Source organism: Pelodiscus sinensis, chromosome 24 (genome assembly GCF_052426305.1).
Source record: "Pelodiscus sinensis isolate ZL-2025 chromosome 24, ASM5242630v1, whole genome shotgun sequence".
Taxonomy (NCBI): domain Eukaryota; kingdom Metazoa; phylum Chordata; order Testudines; family Trionychidae; genus Pelodiscus; species Pelodiscus sinensis.
The window spans coordinates 18,376,576-18,401,261 of record NC_143075.1 but is presented as its reverse complement, the minus strand read 5'-3'; the positions used below and the strand labels follow the sequence as shown (position 1 = coordinate 18,401,261).

General features: G+C 44.1%; 1 protein-coding gene across 2 annotated transcripts in view; it reads right to left on the bottom strand.

Annotated features, from left to right (window-relative positions):
• The window catches only part of TMCO4 (transmembrane and coiled-coil domains 4), a 101,053-nt gene that overhangs the window by 38,889 nt on the left and 37,478 nt on the right, over positions 1–24,686 (bottom strand). The window contains exons 6-11 of one of the 2 annotated variants that reach the window (XM_075906592.2): positions 19,243–19,340; positions 17,868–18,011; positions 16,999–17,118; positions 11,158–11,322; positions 9,673–9,809; positions 3,509–3,593 (exon numbers count right to left, since the gene is read on the bottom strand). In XM_075906592.2, coding sequence (XP_075762707.2) covers positions 3,509–3,593; positions 9,673–9,809; positions 11,158–11,322; positions 16,999–17,118; positions 17,868–18,011; positions 19,243–19,340 — 749 coding nt within the window. The remainder of the gene's footprint in view (positions 1–3,508; positions 3,594–9,672; positions 9,810–11,157; positions 11,323–16,998; positions 17,119–17,867; positions 18,012–19,242; positions 19,341–24,686) is intronic. The other variant, XM_075906593.2, reaches the window with a different exon arrangement.

Below are 24,686 nucleotides of genomic sequence, written 5' to 3'. Positions count from 1 at the left end.
GTGGAGCCTCCCAGGCCACCAATATGCCTGTGGGCTACTGGGAGGGATCCAGTGGCTGCTTTCAGGAGCCACATGGAGCCAGGGCAGGTAGAGAGCCTGCCTGGTTGGGAGGGGGAGAAGTTGATGAGTGGGACCAGTGGGCCCCCTGGAGTTCCCTCATGGACCCCAGTTTAGAAACGCTGTTGTGAAGTACTGGGGCTGAGACCCATTATCAATTTTTAACCTCTAGTTCAACTATGCATATACTAATTAATCGTCTAGGAATGTAAGAATCACCATAGAAGATCAGGCCATGGTCTTTTTAGTCCAGTATCCTTAGTGGCCAGGACCAGATGTACGTGCATAATCCTTTTACTACTATAAAGCTTCTGGCTTCAAATGTCGTTCTGTGACAGTCCCACGACTTAAAGAACATTTTGTACCTAACTGTTTCCTTTCATAGAATCATAGAATCATAGAATAATAGGACTGGAAGGGACCTCGAGAGGTCATCGAGTCCAGCCCCCCCACCCTCAAGGCAGGACCAAGCTCCGTCTACACCATCCCTGACAGATGTCTATCTAACCTGTTCTTAAATATCTCCAGAGAGGGAGATTCCACCACCTCCCTTGGCAATTTATTCCAATATTTGACCACCCTGACAGTTAGGAATTTTTTCCTAATGTGCAATCTAAACCTCCCCCGCTGCACTTTAAGCCCATTATTCCTTGTCCTGTCCTCAGTAACCAAGAGGAACAAATTTTCTCCTTCCTCCTTGTGACACCCTTTTAGATATTTGAAAACCGCTATCATGTCTCCCCTTAATCTTCTTTTTTCCAAACTAAACAAGCCCAGTTCATGAAGCCTGGCTTCATAGGTCATGTTCTCTAAACCTTTAATCATTCTTGTCGCTCTTCTCGGTTTTTAATTGTCTGTTTCCTTGGATAGCTACTTGATCTTGTAGAAGGAGAAAGAGTTATCAGGATCTCCTCTCAAGGCCCTTTTTAATATACTTCCACTATGTCCCATTTCATTTACCCCTCCACCCCCACCCCCGCATGGCTGTCACAATCTTTTTAATTTCTCCTGATCTGGAAGTCTTTTTACGAATGTTTCATCATTATCCTCTGACGCTCTTTACAGCCCTTCACACACATTCTGTTCTTATACTGTCATGCAACTGCCACCAAGACTGTATATAAAAAGGCTAGCAAGATTGGGCCTTGTATCTTATGTATATATCTTCTGTATCCAGACCCAGATGTCCCAGGTGGCTGCTAAACTTTTCCTGTGGCTTGCAACTGGAACGTGCCCTGGAAGGATGCATTGGCAACCTGCACTAAACACGGGCTTTTCATCCCACAAACAGTTCAGCTTTCATAATTCAATTAAAGGCCTGAAATTCAATGTGCCGTGGGGGGCTGCTACAATATGTATTTATGATGCTCAGATTTCATTAGAATGGCAACTAACCAAACAGCCTCTAATGATTCCCTTTCACATGTTACTTAGCTACAGTGCTGAGCAGTCCCACAGAGAGAGACTGTGGAGTTATTAAAGGCTAATGAAAGCCTCAAAACATTACTGCCCCAACATTTTCAGGGCACTGAGGAGAAAGAATAAATCTGGGACTGGATTTGGAACTCCGTTCTACCAAGAGTGATTCTAATAAAGTCACTTAGATACAGTTTGGCATCACAAAAACTAGAATTTGGCCTCTTGTGTTTCAAGGGTACCTCACTCTATGGGGCTGTGCACCTTAAATCAGAAATCCTGGTGTGCAGATGTAAACGGAAGGCAAGCTGACCTCCTCCTCTCATGCTGGTTTAATCTGTTCCTACCTGCCAATGCCTAGTAATGAATGTTTGCCAGTGCAAACTCCTTATTTCTTAGCTCCATTCTGTGAGGGCAAATGTTAATTACTAAAATTGGCTATATAGGGAGAGGGATAAGCAACACATACAATACTGACTCAACTCGAAGATGCAATTTATATCAAATGATCATGACTTGATTCCTTTTCTAAATTAAGAGGAGAATCTATTAATAAACAAAACCACAACGGGTAATAAATTGACAGATGGTTTTATGCTCGACTTTAAGGAGAAATTACCATGTAAATAGCTGATGACAGTGGCATTTCAGTGACTTAAATGGGAGGGAGGATGCTTGGGATCAGATATAATAGCTACAGAGAGCTTTCAATATAGGCAAAGCATCTTCTGCCAAGTTCACAGCAAAGCGTGGGCTGCTCACAAACCAATTCACCAGACAAATGTCACAGAACATCAAGAGGGCTGTATGCAGATGGAGGGCCAGATTCTGCTCCCAGTTATACTAGTGTAAATATGAAGTAACTACTGAAGTCAATGAAGATACTCCAGATTTACACTGGAGACAGCAGGAACATATTTCAAAACTGTTTGGTAGGTTTCTAGTTAGGCTGCACCTCTGGAAGGAAATACCCTCAGTTACTGACAGGAATAGTCTGCATTCTGAGACCAAGGAAGGGAACAATATACTGCATTTTGAGACCAAGGAAGGGAACAAGATGCTGCATTTTAAAGTTAATGTGAGCCACCTGAAGGCCAAGTAATGTGAGCTTTGTGCTTGTTCTCTGAATGAGGACTGTGCATTGAGGTGGCCCAGTTAGGATGTCCTGTTAACTGTATGGGCTAGGGTAGCTCAGTTCGAGCGCCTCCTTTATGAATGAAGGTGGCCAATGGATAACTTGTACCTGCAGAAAAGATTAACCTGGATCTCCTCCAGCTTAACACAATCAACGTCTCTTGGCCTTTCTTAAGAAGCTGTGTGCACACCTCCACTACCACCACTAACTAGCATCTTTGTTGACTGTCTCCGCAAAGAGTCCAATGACTGAATGAGCCCTGGAAAATGAACTGCTCACTTAACCCTAGAGGTGGTCCCATCCAGGTCAGGCTGTGAAGCACCATGGGAATGCCATGTGGCCGTACTGTCCCTTTTCTGTGACTATCCCAGAGCAGGGGCTCTCAAACCTTTACAGACTACTGTGCCCCTTTCAGGAGTCTGATTTGTCTTGTGTACCCCCAAGTTTCACCTCTCTTAAAAACTACTTGCTTACAAAAGCAGCTATAAAAATAAACATGTCACAATATACTATTACTGAAAAATTGCATACTTTCTCATTTGTAACATACATTTACAAAATACATCAATTGGAATATAAATATTATTCTTAACATTTCAGTTTATAGAATATAGAGCAGCATAAACAAGTCACTGTCTGTATGAAATGTTAGTTTGTACTGACTTTGTCAGTGTTTTTTTACATAGCCTGTTGTAAAACTAGGCAAATATCTAGAAGAGTTGACGTACTGCTTGGAAGAGCCTTGTGTGTACTCCAAGAGGTACCCCTGGTTGAGAAATACTGATCTAGAGGATTTTGATCTCCAGAGCAGTTGGCATGATAACCTTTACCAGCACTAAGTTACTATATAAAAAAGTGATGGAATAATAAATTAGAAGAGAGTTAAATGTTGGACTCTACCTTTTTCTTGAGCCATCTCCTTTAGGCAGAAGTAAATAACTCTTGCACCCAGACTGAAGCCAATCAAAGTGACAGGTCGTTTGCCCTAGGGTACAGACAGACACAGGCAGAAATGAGGATGCATGACTGTCAAGCAATCTGCTAAACCTAGAAAGAAAGGGCAGGACCGGGGTGCATGTGCTAAGATTTGTTATCCAGCAAATCACATAAACATATGCTGAATTTTAAGTATGTAAGCAGTCCCATTGAGGTCAGCAGCTTTACTGATGTTCTTAAAGTTCAACACAGTTACATTTAACTTAAAAGTAAGCACTTTGCTAGATGACGGTCTAAAAATGCGCTCTTCATGCTTTATTAATATCAAGTTTCTCACGCTTCATCTAAGGCAGCTCCTTTTCACTGAATGGTCCATTTGCTATTCATTGCACCTTACCACCATTATTTTAATGTCAAAGAATGCAAAGCCTCTTACAACAACATGGAAATGAGGGAATTGCTGGAACACATTTCCAAGGCAGGAAATGAAGTCCAACACTAAACAATTAACTTCAGGGCTTTAAAATACCAGTAGAGCACCTGCTGCCATTTTCCTAGCTAGAACAATAACTTGTTTCCACCTTATAAAAGCATTCTTTCTCTTGGGGCTCCCAACCACCAAGAAATGAAATGTAATGGCATTGTTGGCAGAGATGAGTACAAAAAGGCAATGCCATGGCTTTCAGATGCCTGCTGGGTTAATAGACCTGGCAGGTGAAATCAGCTCCCATGGCTTGTAACACTGCCAGCCAATTTTCCATGAAAAGGCAAACTGTAGACTGTATGCATACATAGCCTCCATTAAGAGATGTTCTACTCGCTCTCGCCAAGAGGAGATCTGGAAGTGAGTAAGTTGGTTAAAACTTAACCCAGATAAGGCAGAGCTAACACTGGTTTGATGGGGAACTCCTACTGAATGTGTGTTGGATGTTAAGGAGGTTCCTAACCTTTGTCTTGGGAAGTTGTGATGGCTTGTGTAACAGATATGGCAATTTCCTGCAACATCCCTTGGAGACCTTAAATTAAATTTAAGTGTGTCTGATGTCCACTGTATTAAACACATGGTGTATAATTGTGGGCTGGGATTCTATGAAGGCAGAGATGTGACAGATGTGAGACCTGGGGATTCAAAGGACTATCATGAACAATGTGCCAGACAAAAATGGTCTTTTGGAACAGAAAATGTTAAAGGGGTTTTCCGGGGAATATCTATCTAGGAGAGCCGAATGCAAATTCCCCACCTCTAGTTGTGCAAACCCTCCCCCTTTTGAAGCTATGCCCTGAGGAGTGAGCCACTGTCTGCTGTTTATGCATTACACAAGGCCTAGCTCAAAGGCCCAAGATGTACACAGGAAAGACTGAACTTCCTGGTGGGTCTGGTTCTGAATCGGAGACCACTATGAACTTGAAGTCACTGAAAAAAACCCATCTGTGGGTTTTGAAGGACTGACATGTAGGGTTGGTAAGCTTTTTGGCATGCATGCAGTGTTCCCCCAAATTTTTTCCAACCATGTGTGGAATAAAATTTGCTATGTGCACCAAGGCATGTGCAGATGCATATCACCAATAGAAACTCATGCTGCCAGCTGTGGGAGGATGAGGATGCTTTGTTAATCAGCTGGGTGACATTTGAATTTTTATTGGGCAGCTGCCCAAGTGCTTAGCTTATGGGGAACACTGCCTGCATGTATGTTCTTTTACAGTTTTCATGTTTCATGTTCTTTTCATGTTTTCTCTGCAATGCTTTCACCTTAAGAATAAATGTGGTTGCTTATAAAGAATGTGTGTGGTAACTTATAGCTGTGGGCCATCATGCTATTCATAGTCTCTGGGGAGAAAGCAAAGAGCAGAAGTTGGCTTGTTTAGATACTCTTGCTTTTTGGCAACAGTGTTTAGGCAGGAAACTGTGCAGTCTGGAAAAACCCTGGCCATGACAGACATACACATGGGTCTCTGCCAAGAGAGGTAACAGCTGGGAGCCTGTTTTCATTTTTAGGTGACTGTAAATAAGAAATGAGCAATATTATTTCCCGTAAGTGAAAACAAACTTGCTTGTCTTAATGATTGGCTGAACAAGAAGTTGGACTGAGCGAACTTTAAACTCTACATTTTACATTGTTTTGTTTTTGACTATAGTTACATAAAAAAAAAATCTACATTTTTCACGATAAAGAGATTGTACTATAACAGCGGTTTTCAAACTTTTTTTTTCCATGACCCAGTTGAAGGAAATGGTTGATGCCTGTGACCCACAATAGTCTGATTAGAGTGTAGGCTCTGGGGTGGGGCTGAGGATGAGCTTTGGGGTGTAGGTCGGGGCTCTGGCTTGGGAAGAGTCAGGGCTGGGGCAGGCTCCCAGTCCGCGGTGCAGCAGGGGTGCTAAGACAGGCTTCCTGGCACCGCAGAGCATACTGTGGCCCAGAAGCAGCCAGCAGCAGGTTCCTAGCCAATGGGAGTACGGAACTAGTGCTCGGTGCTGGGGAAGTGCATGGAGCCCTGTGCGCTCTCTCTACCCTCCCACCTAGGAACTGGGGCCTCCTGCCAGCTGCTTCTGGGGTGCAGTGCAGTCTGCAGTGCTAGGACAGCCAGGAAGCTGCCTTAGCACCCACACTGGTCACGTGATCCCCCTCCAGCAACAAGACCCAGCGCCTGACATTCCTCGACCCAGTACTGGGTTGCGATCCACAGTTTGAAAATCATTGCACTATACTACTTGCATTTATCTATTTTACAGTGCATACATTTGTAATCAAAATAATAATACAAAGTGAGCACTGAACACTTTGTATTTTGTGGGGAGTCCTGTGGCATCTTAAAGACTAAGGGTACGTCTATACTAGACCCCTAGATTGATCTAGGGAGGCTAATGAGGGTGACCGAAATTGCAAATCAAGCCCAGGATTTAAATATCCCAGGCTTTATTTGCATGTTCCCGGCCAGTCGACATTTTAGAAATTGACTAGCCCGAAGTAATTGCCCGCATCTACATGCGGCAGTGAAACGAGATTCTGATTTAAAGCCCTAACTCGAATTAGCTGGTATTCCTCCTGCAATGAGGTTTACCAGCTAATTCAATTTAGAGGCTTTAAATTGGAATCCCGTTTCACTGTCGCGTGTAGACGTGGGCAATTACTTCAGGCTAGTCAATTTCTAAAATGGCAACCGGCCGGGAACATGCAAATCAAGTGCAGGATATTTAAATCCCGGGTTTGATTTGCAATTTCAGTCGCCCTCATTAGCCTCCCTAGATCGATCTAGGGGGCTAGTGTAGACGTATCCTAGCAGATTTATTTGCGCAGAAGCTTTCATGGGTCAAAGCCACTTTGTCAGATGCAAAGCTCAGGCTCAAATAAATCTGTTCGTTTTTAACTTGCCACAGGACTCCTTGTTTTTACAGATAGCAACTAACACGACTACCTCTCTGAAATTTATATTCTGTGTTGTGACTGAGAGGGATACATTTGAAGATGTAGAAAAACATTCAAATAGATAATACATTTAAATTGGCATTCTATTACTGTTTAACAGAGTGATTAAAACTGTGAGCAATCTCAATTTTTTTTTTCTCATGACTGATTTCAATTATTTTTTTAAACCATTTCCAAAAGTTACAAAATGAAATAAAAAATTCAAATGGAAACTCAGTGAAAATTTTTCATTTTGGTTTGCTTTCAGATTTTCCCTATTTGCAAAATAAGTGGCTTTTAATTAAGCCCTGTTTATGGGAGAAAATGTTGTGGTCAAATATTATTTCAAGCTGTACTAGCCGGATGTACGTATGAAAATGTGATGTGGGCATCCTACTTCAATGAGCAAGATTTTACCGTAAATACATTTAATAGTATTTTTATGAAATCAAGCAGGGAGGGATTTTAACAGCCAGAAGTGCCTTCTCCTTGTGCTAAACACACATCAGGCATAATAGGGTTCAGAAACATCCTGCTAAATAGTTTTAGGCTCTCCAGCACAGCAGGATTTTGCTTTAACCATAACTAATGTTAAAAGACAATTTCAAATGCCCTTGGGCAAATCTTTATATCAAACCAGGCTTTGATTACCTTTTGGGCACTGTGTTTTTATTAGAAATCAGCTTGGCTGGCTTACACTCCTATTTCACACAGTTATTTATGACATTCCGGCATCTGGCTCAGTCTACCATTACCTCTCAGCCACACTCAGCTCAGCTACAACAGATACTGGCCGAGTGTAGCTGTAAAACGAACACAGAGATCAGCCTGCACTCACATCAAACAACGGCAGGACCTGGGCACTTTAATTTAAGGTTTTCAGCTGAGGATGTAGAGGAAGACTTGGCAGGAAGGCTGGTTTTTATCCGAGCTGTTTCTTTCAGTACCAATTCATTCCATGTGTCTTTTTGGCTCCTTTTTCTTTCCTTCTTGTTTATTCTGGATTTATGTTCTGAATCTTATTCCTTCACAACTTGTTGCTTCTTCCACTACCCCTTTCCTCCATTTTGTGGATGGATTTCTCTTTCTTCCCCTCTCCGTCTCCCATTTTATTTCATTCTTTTCCCCTGACTTTTATTCCAGGGGTGTCCAGCAGGAGAAGACAATCACTCAACATAACTGTGCATTGGTCGAAGACGGATGCAGGGATCATTGCGTGAGAACGTTTTGCTTGGGTGATCAACAGAAAAGGGTGAGTGGAGAATTCAGGATAATGGGACCTGTGCCCAATTTAATTCCTCTTGGCAGAAGGTGGCTGGAAGCCAGTTCTTTTCTTCCCCACTCCCTTCCACAAGTTGGCTTTACAAATAATTATTTTAGAACAAAGCCTGGTGAATTTCCAGGCTTGTGACCATTTGGGATCAGTAAGGAAGTAAGACGCAGCATCTTCATTGAAATGACTCCAGATTTATACCAACACAGCTGAGAGCAGAATTTTGTCCGTGGTGAAGTTAGGTGATAGGCAATCTTCCCTCGCCCCACTTGGCCGATGCCTCTTACCTCTCGATGGGTATTTCAGCCATCTGTCTTTTCTCTTCCTTTCTGCCCCTCCTCATCCTCTGCTTTCACTCCCCCTCTGTCAAAACCGAGCCAAGTGGTATGGCAATTTTATGAAGTGGAAAAATCACACTAGTTTGCATTTCTGACTTGGATTAGATTTAAACCCAGGTCTCTGGCAGTGAAAAGATAGATTAGTTATTCTTCCAGTGTGTCACCAAGCTTCCTCGATGAAATGGGTACTTGACAAACAAAAGGTGCCATAGTGTCTCTCATGTTCAACTTTCCCTGGATTTTGTTTGTTGCCCTTCAGTACTGGATTCTGCCTGTAAGCCCAAGCCAGTGTCTTAGAAAGACACTGTATGGCCCCAAGCCCTCTACAGAGCTGCCTTTCCTCCAGCTCCCTCCGTTGAGCAGCAGCCCGGCAGGGGCTAAGAGCAGTATGGCAGCTGGAGGAGGTGCCGGCATTCTGCTTCTTTCCCTGTGCACTGCTGCCCCTGCCAGCGAGGAAAAGAGCAGAACCACCAGCTCCGCTGCTATACCGAGCTGGAGGAAAGGCAGCTCTGAGGAGGGGAAAGAAGACGAGTGGGTGGCTTCTGCTCCTTTCTCTGCTGGGAGGGGCAGAGCAGGGAAAGCGGGAGTACAGCCCATAGCTTCGCCAGCTGCCATACTGCCCCCAGCCTACACCCTGAGATTAGGAGGGGATGAGACGAGCATGAGGGCCCCAGGTTGGTGGAGGGCTCCCCCCTTAGCTGGTGTGCCTTCCCCCCGTATCCAGAAGAAAATAATTCCAGGCTTTCCCCTCTTTGCATAAGCATTTTCCAGTGACTGCCACAATCTCTTTTGCTATCAGAGCTCCCTAGCAGCCTGATTGCTGCCTGGCCTCTTCTGCATTTAGCCAAGCTTTGGGTTCAATTAAAACAGCCTCTCGTCCACCACTGCTGGCCTCCATTCCCTGCATGGAAGAGTGAGGTACATGTTGGTCTCCCTCATGCCTCAATTTTGCATTCTGCAGCTTGTTATTCATTTTCTTCCCCTTGGACGAATACCACCTGCTGTTTTACTAGCCGGCTGTAAACCATCAGCCCCCTGGAGCCTCCTCAAGATATCAGTCCCTACCAGCTGTAATAACTGGAGCCATCTTTTGCACCCTCAGCCAATTACCTGCCGTCGACTGAGCAATATCTGTGCCAGATGTTTGCCCACTTCAGCTGATCGACTCAGGCACACTCCCCAAGGGTTGTCAATGACACTGGCTACAGTAAGAAGTGAAGCCGGCCACGTCAGGGCTGTCACTATGCCTGAAAGATACAAAGCAAATCAAAGTTACAAATCCAGCCAGTTCCGAGACAATTTCAAAAGTCAGATGGTTTGCTGGAGTAAAACCACCGCGTCTTTTATCACGGTCAACTTTTCTTTCCCAAGACTGATTTAAGGTGTGTTGTGAAAGATTCAAAATAAGACAGAGGCTGTCAAATGTCACTGCACTCAGGTGTAATGTGCACAAGCAAAACAGGAGAAATCAAATGTAAATTGCACATGTACAACCCAGGGAACACAACAGAATGATATTATAATGCATTAGTGGCATCTGCGCAGGAATGTTGGATAGGATGTGTTCAAGTATAGTGCATGGATGAAGTGTGCAAATGCAGACCAGGAATACAGTGCAGTCAAGTATCATGCAAAGATACAGTGCACACAAGCAGAGCATGTGCACTCAATGCTTTCTAGTGTAGGGACAGGTAGAACAGAAAAGGCATGCAACATGGATACATTATTCACATGTGGAAGAAGTATGTAATGCAGTGCAATGCAATGAGTATGATATTCTGTGCATGCTGTATACCAAAACTCCTTACCGTGTGAAATAGCACAGAGTTACAGTAATAAACAGAAGAGGGTAAGAAACATTGGGGCACACAGGTAAGGAAGAAATCTGTTTTCATCTGAGGGCAGGTCTACATTAAACTGGATGGTCAGTTTAAGAGATGCAACTCCAGCTATACAAACAACATAGCTGGAGTCAACATAACTGAAGCCGAATTTCTCCAGAGGCTCCACAGCAGAAGGTCAATGGGAGAAACTCTCCCATCCACTTTCCTTACTCCTTGTGACTACAAGGAGTTCTGGAGTTGACAAGGGTGCCTCAGTGTTTGATTTAGCAGGTCTTCACTAGACCCGCTAAAACGAATGCTGGACAATCGATCTCTGCAACGTCAATCCTCCGTTTAGTAAAGACATGGCCTGAGATTTGAGATGCCATAACAAATTGATGAGGTACAATGATAGGAGCTGCATAAAAGCAGGCTCTCACATGGACCATGGTGAGATTATTTCAAAGAAAGGTAGGTTGTACTTGAATAATAAGCCTTCAGTCCTGCTTATGGATGTGCTTAACTTTGCCCATGCAAAGTACTTCCTTGGAAGCCAATGGGACAACTACAGAAGGTAAAATAATGCAGGTGCATAAGTCTTTGTAGGACTGGAGTCAATACGTGTAAGGTTTGCAAGAGACACTGCTTCTCAGATAATCAATCAATAAATAGGAAAGATTGTTTATTTTGGGGAGGCCTCTTTGAACAAACATAAATACTGAAATGCACAGATTCAGAACCTAAGTAACCTTGGTGCAATTCTGATTCTTACCTGATAATACAGTGTACTTCAGGGCTTCCTGAGCCATGATGTTAACCAAACCATTCAGCAATGAATCCAGAGCATTGCCCAACTCCATCAAGTACTTGGATTCCCAGGCTAGACAGTACTGCTCTCTTGACTGCAACATGCTGTTCCAAGGAGCTGTGAAACTCCCTAAGAAAAGATGGGAAAACCAACTCAAGAATTCAGTTTGATGGGAGGAAAATCAACCATCAACTGGCCACAAGAGTCAATTAGGTGTAACCGGTCGGACACGACCCCCATCCTTTCTCTCCACTGGCATCTAGCTGGCTGGACATACTCCTCTTCTTTCCCCCTTTCCCTGAGCTTAGGATGGAGTATGGTGGAAAGGGATCGAGAGTCACTGTGGACCACAAGTTAAACAACATTGTGACACTGTTGCAAAGAAAAGCAAACAGCATTCTGGGATGTATTAACAGTCGTGTTGTAAGCAAGACACAAGAAGTAATTATTCTGCTCTACTCTGTGTTGATTAGGCCTCAACTGGAGCATTGTGCCCAATTCTGGGTGTCACATTTCAGGAAAGATGTGGACAAATTGGAAAAAGTCCAGAGAAGAGCAACCAAAATTGTTAAAGGTGTATCTAGAAAAATAAAAAGATCTAGAAGGGAAGATTGAAAGAACTGGGTTTGTTTAGTCTGGAAAAGAGAAGTCTGGGCAGGGGACATGATAGCAGCTTTCAAGTATCTAAAAGGAGGAGGGAGAAAAATGACTCTCCTTGACCTCTGAGGATGGTACAAGAAGCAATGGGCTTAAATTTCAGCAAAGCAGGTTTAGGTCAGACATTAGGAAAAAACTTCCTAACAGTCAGGGTGCTTAAACACTGGAATAAATTGCCCAGGGAGGTTCTGAAATCTCCATCATGGGAGATTTTTAAGAGCCAGTTAGACAAACACCTGTCAGGGATGGTTTAGATGGTGTTTGGTCCTGTGATGAGTGCAGGAGACTGGACTAGATGACCTCTCCAGGTCCCTTCCGGTTCTATCTTGCAGGACGTAGGTAAGGATCTTTTCAGACCCTTTTCTATGCTCCTAACCATTTTTGTTGCAATATTGGGGCTCTGATCCTTTTAATGAAAGGACTTAAATCTGCCACTTCTCTGTGAATGTCCAAAGTGTTGTGTTATGGTATATTACCCTCCTGATACTTGGATTTTGCAGGATTAGAATGAATTAATGGATCCGTCTGAATGTGAGAAGATCATTTAGAGACCCAGATGGTGTGTTTAGTACCCTTTTTCTTTGATTTAATTTTTCTCAGACACTAATCAAGAGCAACTGCTGTCAGCATAATTTTTTGCGGCAAAATAATTACTGTGCCATCCGGTCTACTAGGTGGGATAAGCCGTCAAGAGGGGATGCCAGCAACTCTAATATATGCCTACTTAATTGTAGAAAAGCATAGTATAATTCAGCCTCCCAAAATGTGAAGGTTTCCTCACTCCTTTCTTCCCTTACGATCAATGCACAGCACAGAGGCAGCATAGAAGAAGTACAGCTTTAGCAGAAGACCAAACGTGCTTTCACCACAATACCCTGCCAATGTGCCTCAATCTTGATCAGAAAGGACCACACTTAGATGTACAAGCACCAGAGTTATGAACCGACTGGTCAACCACAGAGTTCATTTGGAACCAGAAGAATGCAATTAGGCAGCAGCAGAGACTCTCCTCCCCAGAAAAGCAAGTACAGTGCAAAACAGCGATGGGCAACCAAGAACAGAGAGTGGGCCGCATGAGTGGCTCTTCTTCATCCTGTGGTCCACGGACTCCTGTCTGCCTCCTGCCCCTCATGCCCGACACTTCCTAATCCTCCCCCATCCTCCCAGCATTTTCAGAGTGCCACAAATCACCTGATTCAGGCTCCATCCCTGCTCCTCTCCCTCTCTCTCCTAGGGCTTTAAGGACTAACAAGATGGTTTAATAGGCGATTAAATCATCTTGTTAGTCTTTAAAGTGCTACATAGTTTTTCCTTTTGTTTTAGAAAGATCAGACTAACCCGACTACCTTTCTATTCCTATCCAGGGCTTTAACAGCTTTGAACAGCTGATTCAACACATTCCAGCTTTGGGAGGGAGGAGGAGGAGCAGAGATGGAGCGTGAATCAGCAGATTTGTGGTACTCCAAAAGTGCTGGGAGGGAGGGGAAGCAGTAGGAAGTGCTGGGCTTCAGTGCCCCAGTGTGCGAGAGATATGGGGGAGGGGGGGAGAAGACAGGGGGGTCTGGAGGCTGCAGGTGTATTTCCCCCCACTTGTGTAAAACATAACCCACTAAAAAAATAAAGGGAACATTTTAAAAAAGATTTGACAAGGTGAGGAAACTGTTTCTGTGCTTGTTTTGTTTAAATTAAGCTGCTATTTTCTTCTGCATAGTAACATTTCAAAGCTGTCTCAAGTCAATGGTCAGCTGTACCTTTCTGAAAGAACAAAACTATGTTTTGTTCACAGTTATGAACACTTTAGAGTTGTGAACAACCTCCATTTCTGAGGTGTTCATAACTCTGAGAGTCTATTGTAAACCAGTCTTAATAGCCAGTTCACACCTTGGTTTCTCTGCTGAAACAGCCAACAGTGGGCAAATAGTGTAACCTGTTGTGTGGACCACAGTGACCCAGAAAGAGACCACTAGTTCATGTCATACGGACCACTCAAAAGCTCTTTGATGGAGATCCAAACACTATATAAAGTGTTTGATGAGGTATTTTTATACTGTAAGCCAAACTACTCTAACTCCTTGTCACTGTGCCTGAAAGTTGGTACAACATGTGCCAACTGGCTTTGCTACATTCCTACACCATACACATTTTCCTCAGTATGATTGGGATGCTGCTTTCTTGTCACACACCTGGAAACAATGGAGTCTGGCCTTGGGTAGATGAGGGGGGACAGAAAGCTGCACTAGGGAAGGATGGCTCAATGGTTACGAAGATTCTGGAGATCACAGTTAGCTATTCTGCTCTGTCATAGACTTGGATAAGCCTGTTAGGGTCAGTATTTATTAGAAGGTGTTTGGATGCCCAAAGGTGTAGTTAGGTGCCTAGGTGCTTTGGAAAAACCCACTAGGCATCTCCCTAAACGTGTAGGCACCTCAACACCCTTAAAAATCTCTCTGTGCTTCAGTTGCCCAGCTGGACTGTGGGGACAGCACTTCCCCACTTCACAGGGAGTTGTGAGGATTTCATATCAAGGATGGTGAGATTTGGTTTACACTTAAAATATAGGCAGATGTAGATATGTTGATCCCCGCCCCCTCCCAAAGCACAGACACAGCTAGGTTGGTGGAAGAATGCTTCCACTGGTCTGGCTATGATTGCTTAGGGAGGTAGAGAAATGGAAAACCTCCCTACATTGCTGTGGTCTGAATCTACACTTTGGCACTGTAGCTATGCAACTGTTATGCTGGCAGTGTAGAGAGGGCCTCAGATATTATGGTGCTGGGGACTGTATAAATACCTAAGATAGATAAACTATAAAAGCAGGCAATTAGTGGTTGTTTCATTTCTGTTGTTTTCAACAGTATAATATGTTTCTAGTCATGGAAACTCCCTCCCCAATACAGATCCTCCGTAACTCTCATTTTAAGGGCAAAAAGACTGAAAATGGTTAAATAACCCACTGAAAGGCAAACAGTGACTTAGTAACAGCCCCCTGGTAGCCAGGGGCAGATGACCATTTCGCGGGGCCCAGGGCAGCACAATTTGGCGGGGCCCCCCTTTGCCATGGCACATGCGCAGTGGTGCCATGGCGCATGCGCGGTGGTGCCATGGCGCATGCGCAGGGCTTCTTGAAGCGCGGGGCCCGGGGCGGCCGCCCCGCTCGCCCTGCCCTATATCTGCCCCTGCTGGTAGCCCACCAGTCACAGAAATTCCTGAAAGCTTGTGTGGCATCAACAAGAGTACAACATGGCAGGAAAGCAGAGGTTTTAAAACCCCCAATTCTGATGGGAGACTGGATTTAACCAGTAGCAGCCAAGAGAAAATGTCTTTGTAGTATTAATGATACAGAATATTTATTATGATATCCCTGAATGGAATGCGTTGGCAGCTATTCAGTAGGGTCACTGTACATATTAACAGCAGATGGTCAACATATTTTATATGACAAATTACAACTGTGTCTATATTTGAAATTACAATCTACCATTACACATTTTTGGAAATTGCAGGCTATTAGCTCTCTCTTTCTGCACTGTATGTAACATGGGTTACTTGACTGAGCCTTCTTGCCAACAAACGTCATTAGTTGACAGAGACTGGGAGAGAAGAAGAAACTGCATTCTCTTAATTGCCTGTGGGTAAATGTGAGGCACAAAAAAGCTACAAAAACTGGCTAAAGCACTTTGTGCCATATCCTAGGCATCATCCAGCTAAGTCAGATCATGTCTAGCAAACACCCAGGATATAACCATCTCAACCAAACTGTTTGCTGTGCTTTATCTTCTCTCTTTTCTGGATGAGGCTACAATCTGCATTTTAAAGGGAGAAAACCTTCAGACTGCTTAAATCTCACCTCTATCAGGTAAGGACACATGAGAACATCTGAAAAGACACCATAACCCTGATCAACTACATGCAATCTGATTTACAAGAGTAAAGGCTGATGGAATTAGGAACAGAGGTCAGGTAACCCCTCCCACATTACACATTGCTCCTCTTTCAGAATGTTTGCCCAAACCATATTCAACATTTGATGAAAACCTTTTAACTGCTAACTAAACTCTGTTCTGCTGCCGTTGAAGGAGGGACAGAAAGGGAAGCCCTATTTAATAGTTCATAGGGGGTGTCCACGATCATTCATAAAAGGCATCAAACTGGGTTAAATAAATAAAGGCCTACCTACAAAGGGAGAGTTGTATTTAACCCTCGGTCTCTAGCAAATTCTTCTCTTTTGTCATTCTGTCCTGCTTCAGGTTCCAAAGAATGTTTGCTGTTTTGATAGTTTTTGTAATGCGAAAATCTTGCCAGAAAATGTGGATTGAAGTCTCCAGAGGCACTGCACATTGTGCCAAACACAGAACTCATATCAAGCTACTCAACAGCCATCACTTTCAGTTACTACCGACATTGGATGGACCTGACATGATGACCAAAAGCTAAAGACGCCACAATTTCTATTATTAGAGATTGAACCTCTCTAGTATGGCACTCTTTAGTTTGGCAACATCCATAGTCCGGCATGATATTAGTTAGCTGGACATCTACTTATCATGGATGTGGCCAATTTTCCTGTGGTCCTGTAAAGTTTGTTTAAAGCCACCAGTCCTGACTCTGTTTCTGTGATCGTTGGTAATGCTGCTAAACAGAAGCATGGTTTTTATGCTTTATCTATATTTTTTCCTTGTACCTATACACAATTTTACTGTAACACTAACACTTTATTATCAAGAGAGCTGATAAGCCTTGGCTAGGCATAGGCTTATATAGGATATGTCAGTACAGCCACACATTATTAAGCAGCATTGCAAGCATTGTTCCATTTATTTGCTGCTGCAAAATAAAAATAGAGAGAGACCCAATCACTACAATTCTGACCTCTGGTGTTTGGGAAAATTCTCTGGTTATCACCTGTCTGGTCCCAAGGGTGCTGGACTAGAGATGTTCAACCTGTACAAACCACCATCCAGTGCTCTCTTTTACATTTTGAACCTATTCGCGCTAACCTAAGCAGATGGGGATTTAAAGTAAGCCTTGGCATTCCAACACAGCAGGTTGGTCCTGCTACATTTCACACTTCTAATACTACTTCCCATCTTTCACAATACAACTCTGGCTTTCCAAAATTCTGTCTAGGATTTCTTCTCTTGCTCTTACCATATTTGCCAGTACACAGCCAGCCAGTGATGGCTATGGTGATATGAAGTTGTTTCCCTTCAGTTAAAGGGAGGAATTCAAACTCCTCGATGGCTCCCACTCGTTTCTTCATCTTGTAGCCTACACGAATAGAAATTGCAGAGTAATGGTAGAGGCTGAAATGAATAACAAATTCTTAGATCTTTGCTTGGCTGAGGAGATGGGATGGCAGCAGGAGCCATTATCTGATTCAATTAATAACTGTCCACTATTAAACCCTTGTTTTTAAAGCTAAAGCCGAGGTTTCCATTAACTGTACTTAGCTACAATCCTGAACTGTGAGGGTGTCTGTCTACAGCAGGAGTGGGAAATGATGGCTGGTGGACCAGATCTGTCTTGTTGCTTAATTCCTTCCAGCTTACAGTGTCCCCTTTGCAGGGCTGGAGCTGCAAGTGCCACCTCACCCTGCTGGTGGATCGGGGAGAGGAAACCCTGCAGCTCCACACCCCTTCCCGCCCATGGGGTGAAGCTATGAGGCTTGGCTTGTCCCACTCTGGGGGATGCCCTGAGACAAGTGGGTGAGTGGATTTTGACTGTTTTTTTTTTTCTGGGAGCCAATGGCCCATGACAGAAAAAAGTTTCCCCACCTCTGGTGTACAGTGTCTAATCCGAACTGCCATGAACCCAGGGAAAACTGCTGCCTTAGGAAGAGGGCCAATGCAGGGCCGTGCAGATCAGTGGCAGGTGAGGAATCAGAGGCTGAGGTCTCCTACTGCTGGAAGAGTCTGTTTAATCCACAGTACCCTTTGCAGATCTCTCCTTACAGAGCTAAGCCGTTACTACTCGACTGTGTACTCATGAGCCTGTGGCTGGGTGGTTCAGAATCTTACCAGTAAGGCCAGCTCCCGCTGCTCCAAAGAGCGAAGCCATGACAGCAATTCCAGCCACTGACCCCAAAGCTGCTGCCCCAGCACTTCCAATGATAGTTGCAGCGCCAGCAGCAACCAGAGGGGCAGCAAGACCCCCTGTCAAACCTAAAGGTGCAACAAGTGAGAACTCCATTGCATGATCACTGTGGAAGGGAAACAGATTTTCCTGTCTTTGTGCTATGTCTGTAGAGAGGTAGCCTGCTATTGTGAGAACAGCAAACCCACTACAGGGCGTCAGCTAACCCACCGCCCTCCCTTAGAGCAGTGGTCCCCAACCTTCCAGGGTTGCCAGGCAGCTGGGGGCGGGGCCGCCCATGCGCCGCGCACCCGGGGCCAGCACTGCGCATGTTCCACAGGCCAGGAGTAGTAGGGGCCGCCCATGCATCATGCGCCCGGGGCCGGCACTGCGTATGTGCCATGCACCCGGGGGCGAGGCCGGCCCAGATCATTCTGTGGGCGTACATAAATGCCCCGGCAGGCACCATAGTGCCCGCGGGCATCGCATTGGGGACCGCTACCTTAGAGGAACCTGAACGGGATCTCCCCTCTCCCTTGAGAAATCCACTCTACTCTTACCCACATTGCTGTGTCAATAAAAAACTCAGATTTTCAGAGACCCTCCCGCTCACTGAGTCTCCAGCCTGGATTCTCCTCTCACCATCACCAGTATAAATCAGGATTGATCTCACTCAAGACAAAGGAGAAACACAGGGGAAAGTAGATTCCAGCCATCTCTTAGCAGAAAAACCTGGGTTAATCCCTCATTATCCTGATCTCGGGGAGTCTGGAGAAAATGATGTGTCTGAATCTAACACCAGGATAAATGAGGAAAAATAAATTTAAAGAGCCCAAGGGAAGGACATTGATTTTAGATCAGCCGAGGAACTGGTTTTTATACATCTCACTCACCAAACAGTTCTAATAGACCAGTTGAGCAATTGAGCTCAAGTTTGTCCTGGAAAATCACCTTTTGAAGGCTGAAACGTACATTTACTCCCATCTTCCACATCTTGTAAATCAACAGTAACTCCCCAGCAGTCATAGGAGTGACATTACCTTAAGGCTGGCCTGAGAAGAAAAATGAGGCTCCCTTGTCCATAACCCTTGGCTTTGCAAAGCCTACTAAGATTCTTCCCGGATTTTGGCACTTTCCTTGTATCTGATTTTAACTATTACCTGGAATGTGACATTACAAACAATGACTGTGATAAAATTAGACCTGGGGCGAAGGTGCAGCACAGCTGCTGTTGCTCGGTGAATCATTTGAGAACTCCCACTCTGCTCTTGCCACCATCTGTGTAAGCCAACCAGGTCCCAGAAACAAGGGAAACCTCACCTATCACTGTTCCGCCTCCTACTGTGGCCAAGCCAATCATCAGGTATCTTCTCAATTTCCTCTTCCTTTCCTTCTTTCTTCTTGATGCTTCTGCAGTTCTGGGTGGGAATAAAAATCACAAGAGCTGACACGAAAGCCTGACCGGTAACACCACCACAGCCAGATCTGTTGGTCCTCTGTTGATTTACAGCATAGAATTTCACTACCAAGACCAGTACACACAGTCCTGCAGGTATGCATTACAACAACACACTTAGATTTATGATTATAAAAATAAAGCCACAGACTGAAACTGAAACATGGTAATTGACAATCCAAAACAACACAGAGGACTCACCTGGAAAACCCATCCTAACACAGGACTGCAGCTTGTACAATGAAAAAAGCAAACATTTTAGCAGCCACATACATCTTACATGTAAGATCTCTTGAAGTTTGTGGAATATTCAACACTTTTTTATACTACTGTGAAGAACATGCTATTCCAAAGTATCTTGCTGAGCAGGATGGGGCCCTACACATGAAACACAGAATCATAGAACACTAGAACAGGAAGGGACCTCGAGAGGTCATCGAGTCCAGTCCTCTGCCGTCACAGCAGGACCAAACATGAGGGTGGATGGCTTAGACTCGAGGTAGCTATTATGGGCTAGAGAGCCATTCACTTCTGGTCACAGGTTTGAATCCAGCCCTATTTGGATAGACTATCATTTGCCAGCTATTGAGTAGCCTCTATGAAATGAGTAGGTGGTGCAGATCCAGTTCTCACTAGACAAGAGTCCACACCAAAGACTGCACTGCCTGGTACCCTTGTTGGCTGTCTCTGCAGACACCAAGGACTGAACTGTTCTCATCTCTAGAGATGACTCCTCCAATTAGTTGAGGGCTTGAGGCACATTTCCAAGTTGGGGTGGGGCACAGTCTGGAATAAACAGTCTCTAGGGCTGTGAATCTGACATTACTCACAAACACTCACTGCACTCCAAGGGTATGTCTACATGGCGACAAATCCAACCCCCTCGTCAGTGAGCCTCACATCTTAGGTCTACACACTCGGGCTTCTGTTACAGTGCTAAAAACCGTGGTGCAGATGGCCATGCTCAGGGCTCTGAATCCCAGGAAGTTTTGCAGAACCCAAGCTCCTGCCTGAATCCAAATGTCTACACTGCTATTTTGAGTGCTATTGCATGAGCCCTGCAAACCCAAGCCTGTAAACCCGGGCTGTGTGATTCCCTGACGGGGGTAGGTTCTGCCACGTAGACAGGCCTTACGCATACAGTATGGGGCAGATGCCAATCCTGCTGAGGACAAGAATAAATGTCCCAGTAAAGTTAATGGCACTGACTCAGACTATTCATTTTTGGGCCAGGCCTGTCAGTTGCCACGCAGAAACCAGAAACGAATTAGGGTTCCCGTGAATGCTGTGGCTCAATGAATGAAGTTTTAAAGGTTATGTCTGGTGATGAGGCTGGAACTGAACTCAAAAAGCCTGCAAAAAACCAGGCAGGCTCCACATTTGAAATCTCATTTTCTTCTCTTCCGAGATACTGGCTGTACATCAATCCTATTTAACAGCTGCTTTTATGAAAGCTCCACTTAGGAGAAAAAAAGTGCTACTTGCCTGCTAGGCTCCGAGAGCAGCAAATCAAATTAACAGCAGAAAGCTGGAGTCACTGCTGGAAGTAAACTGGGGCTCTGCCTTCCTGATATTGTTTTGTAGCTGTTTAAAATTCTCCACTGGTTAACAGCTGCCGAGGTGACAGACTCCCATTGGGTGGATTGTAACGTGAGGAATAGAAAATGATACAAAACACTAAATGAGTGTGGAAAACAAATCATTTCCTTCCTCTGTGCTGTGGAGGGCTTCACTTTCTATTTGTAGGTCTGTTAAACACAATCAAACTTCAGGCTGGGAGTAACCCCGCCATGCCTTACTGGAGAGAGCGAGGGTCCAAACTGTTTCAGGCAACAGTACCAGTGTAGCTAAGTAAGACCTAGGCTGAGTCAGCCAGTGCCCATTGGCTTCTGTTTAATTGGGCCCACTCTAACGAGAAATGGGATACAGGCTGATCTGACGTCTGGTCTTGTCAGTTACAGGTTAGTCATGCTGTGATACATGAAAAACACAGGGCCAGATAGAAGACAGGCAATGGCAGCACATGGGCGCCCAACTCAGAGGCTCATCTTTAACAATGGAAGGAGGAACCTGAAGTTCTAGCACGGGACTCAGTGTTTGGGAATCACAGTGCTCTAGCAGGCTCCTAGATAGGGATGTTAAGTAGTGGTTAATGAGCTAATGGAGTACTTGATGGAATTTCCATTGACTACTTGATTAGTCAATAAGGGAGAGGGGGGCACTTGCTACCCCCGCTGCAGCTCTGCAGTTTAAATGTAAGAGCCGGGCGTGCAGGCAGCCTGGCTCCTACTACATTTAATTTGCAGAACCGCAGTGGGGTTAGCTCCCGTGTGTGGTGCGAGCCAGAACTGCTCAGTGGTTGCATTTCAGTGATAGTTTAAGTGGATGCCTATCTCCATAGTGCTCTGAGAGTCTTCTGGCACTAAATTCAATGGAGCCACATCAATTTACACCAACTAAAGATTTGGCCTATTTTTTAAAATGATACCTATCTCTGAAAGTGTAAAGACTCAACTTTGCCAAACTTTGCTGAAGAATAAAGCATGACCAACCCTTGGAAGAACCAGGAAATAAAATAAGCCAACACAGGGGAATTCAGAAGTCACATCATAAGATGCTGCTTTGAACAGAACAGGGGAAAACACCACAATAAAAGTCAAACTTAGCTAAAGAAAGGGAAGAGCTTATCTACAAAGCGCTTTGACTACACCCAGAGAGCTACAAATTTCAGTCTGTATTAGTGTGTCACACGTTATCCGGCCCATGCGGATCCTGCTAGGGCGGTAGTAGTAATGGATCGGACTATGTTAATGTTTACTAGGGAACTTTCAGTGTGTGTCAGGAGGGTTCACATGGGACAGTTAGTGGGTGACACACTAATGTGGACTAAAATTTATGCCCCTCTGATGCCAACTAAAGAACTGCATAGACAAGCCCAAGTGTCAAACTATATCTTCTGACAGTAATGTGTAAGTCAGTAGCTTTTGAATTATTAATCACATGATAAAAAAAATTGACTTGAGTTTGGTATCTTTGGAGTGCATTGTATTAAATTAAAAGATTATGCATTATTGTGGGACTGGATGTTCGAAGGACTATATTGAACAATATGGCAGACTATACGGCAGACTTTTGGGACAATATACGTGATGTGGATTTCCTGGGAAATATCCAAGGGGAGGTGAATGCAAATCCCTTCCTCTTGGTTACCCAAAAACCATCTTTTGAAACTATGATCTCTCGAGGTCCCTTCCAGTTCTAGTGTTCTATGATTCTATGCACTGAGGTGGGAACCACTATCTGCTGATTACCTGCTCCCAAAGGTTAGTGATATAAGGCCCAAGAAACTGGCTTATCTATTCAGTCTATGTGCTTGTTCTGAGCTGAGCTTTTATAAACTTGTAACCACAGCAAAGCCTGACTCCTGCCAAAGCTCTACTGGAGGTTGTGATGGGGGTGATTTTTGGTCAGCATACTAACATTATTGTACAGATGTTTTTTCTGTAATGCTTTTGATTTAAGAATAAATGTGCTTGCTTAGGAAGAGCTCTGTGGTAACTCATAACTGCTGGCAATTACTTTGTTCATAGTCTCTGTAGAATGTGCAAAGCACAGACCCTGGCCAAGTAAGGCACTCTGGCTTGCCTGGAATAACAGTGTGTAGGTAGGGAATTGTGCAGTAGGTCAGGAGGTAGGGATATTCAGGTTTCCACACAACAGAGGTGATGACTGAGGAATCAGAAGATGGGAACAGGTGCCCTTGTTGGACCATAAGAGGTAAATACTGATGCATATGCCCAGAACTGTGACATGTTGTTTTGAAAAGACAGTCATTATTGCCCTTTATTGAGTGTGTTTAAGTTGTAAGGCGATCATAAACGAGGCATTAAACATAAGGAAGCAATAACAGTTTTGTTACTCGGTGTTAATTGGTTCATATCACAGTCCTCCTTTGTTGGTCTTTGAGGAAATACTGAATAGTAAATAGTAGTACACAAACTGCCAAAAGGGTCCACTGAGCTAGTTCTGACAATAGCCAATACCAGCACCTTCAGAAGATATTATAATATGTACAAAGGACAATTATGGAGTGGCCTGAAGATGAGGACGTTTCTTCTTAATCCTCTCATTAAGCCCTGAAACCTGAGAATTGATTTCCCTTCCAAACTTTGAATTTTTTAAATATCCCAGCTAACACAACTGGACACTCATTATCCATGCAATTGTCTAATTCCTTTTGGAATCCTGCTAAGCACTCTGTATGGTTGATAAAGACAACTTTAGAGGAAGTCCTAAATTCTTGTACTGTGTAGTTTTGCTAAACATGACAGGCAGAGAAAGAAACAGCATGTGAAATCCTGACACCACTGAAGTCAATGGCAAAAACTCTGACAACAACAGGGTGAAGGTTTCCCCGTATTTTGCATATAATGTAACAGAAAATCTCTGGAAGCTGAGAACTTCTGTGTTGCCACCAAGGGCTACATCTTCAACAATGTCTGCAAAAAAGTGCACAAGTGCCACGATTCCATACACAACTGGATATTTGACACTTTAGTACATGTGCAGTTATCCAATTATCCAGTGAACTCTCCCCACTGCCCCACTTGCAGACTCCAATAGCTTAAGCCCCAGCCAGAGCTTGAATGTTGACACAGCAAATAAACAACCCCTTAGCCTGAGCCTGGAGTCAGCTAGTATGGGCCAGCCTGGGTTTTTAACTATAGTGTAAACATACCCACTATGATTTAGGTTGCAGTAGTGCCCACAAGCCTGGTGCTACTGTGTTAGGCACTATAAAAACAGAACAAAACCCAAAAAGTTTACAAGTTACAGAACTGTCTTTAAGAGGTTAGTACTAACTCTGCAATGGTCAGATGAATACTTTGCACTTTGACAGTCCTGGTTAGCTGAGGATCCCTAAGTACTTTACAAAGGCAAGTAGATCTTACCCCAGTTCTACAGATGGGGGAAGTGACTTGTGTAAGGTCACACAGTAGCTCAATAGCAGAGTCAGGAAAAGAATACAGAATCCCCTTCCCCTCTTCTCCCCTACTGTTCCTGGCCCTGAACATAAGACAATGCTGCCCTCTTTCAGTGGATTTCATATTTACATTTAATATACCATTATTTTTTGATACATTGCTAACTAGCACTGAGATTTCCTGAGACTATTCCTGTGTCCTATCTCAAGATAACATTTATTTTTATTCTCCTGTCATACTGTACCTTCTCCTCAGGACTGGAATCTTTACTGTCTAATGGAACTCCTTCAGTCTTAGTCATGCGAAATGGTGTTTGTTCCTGT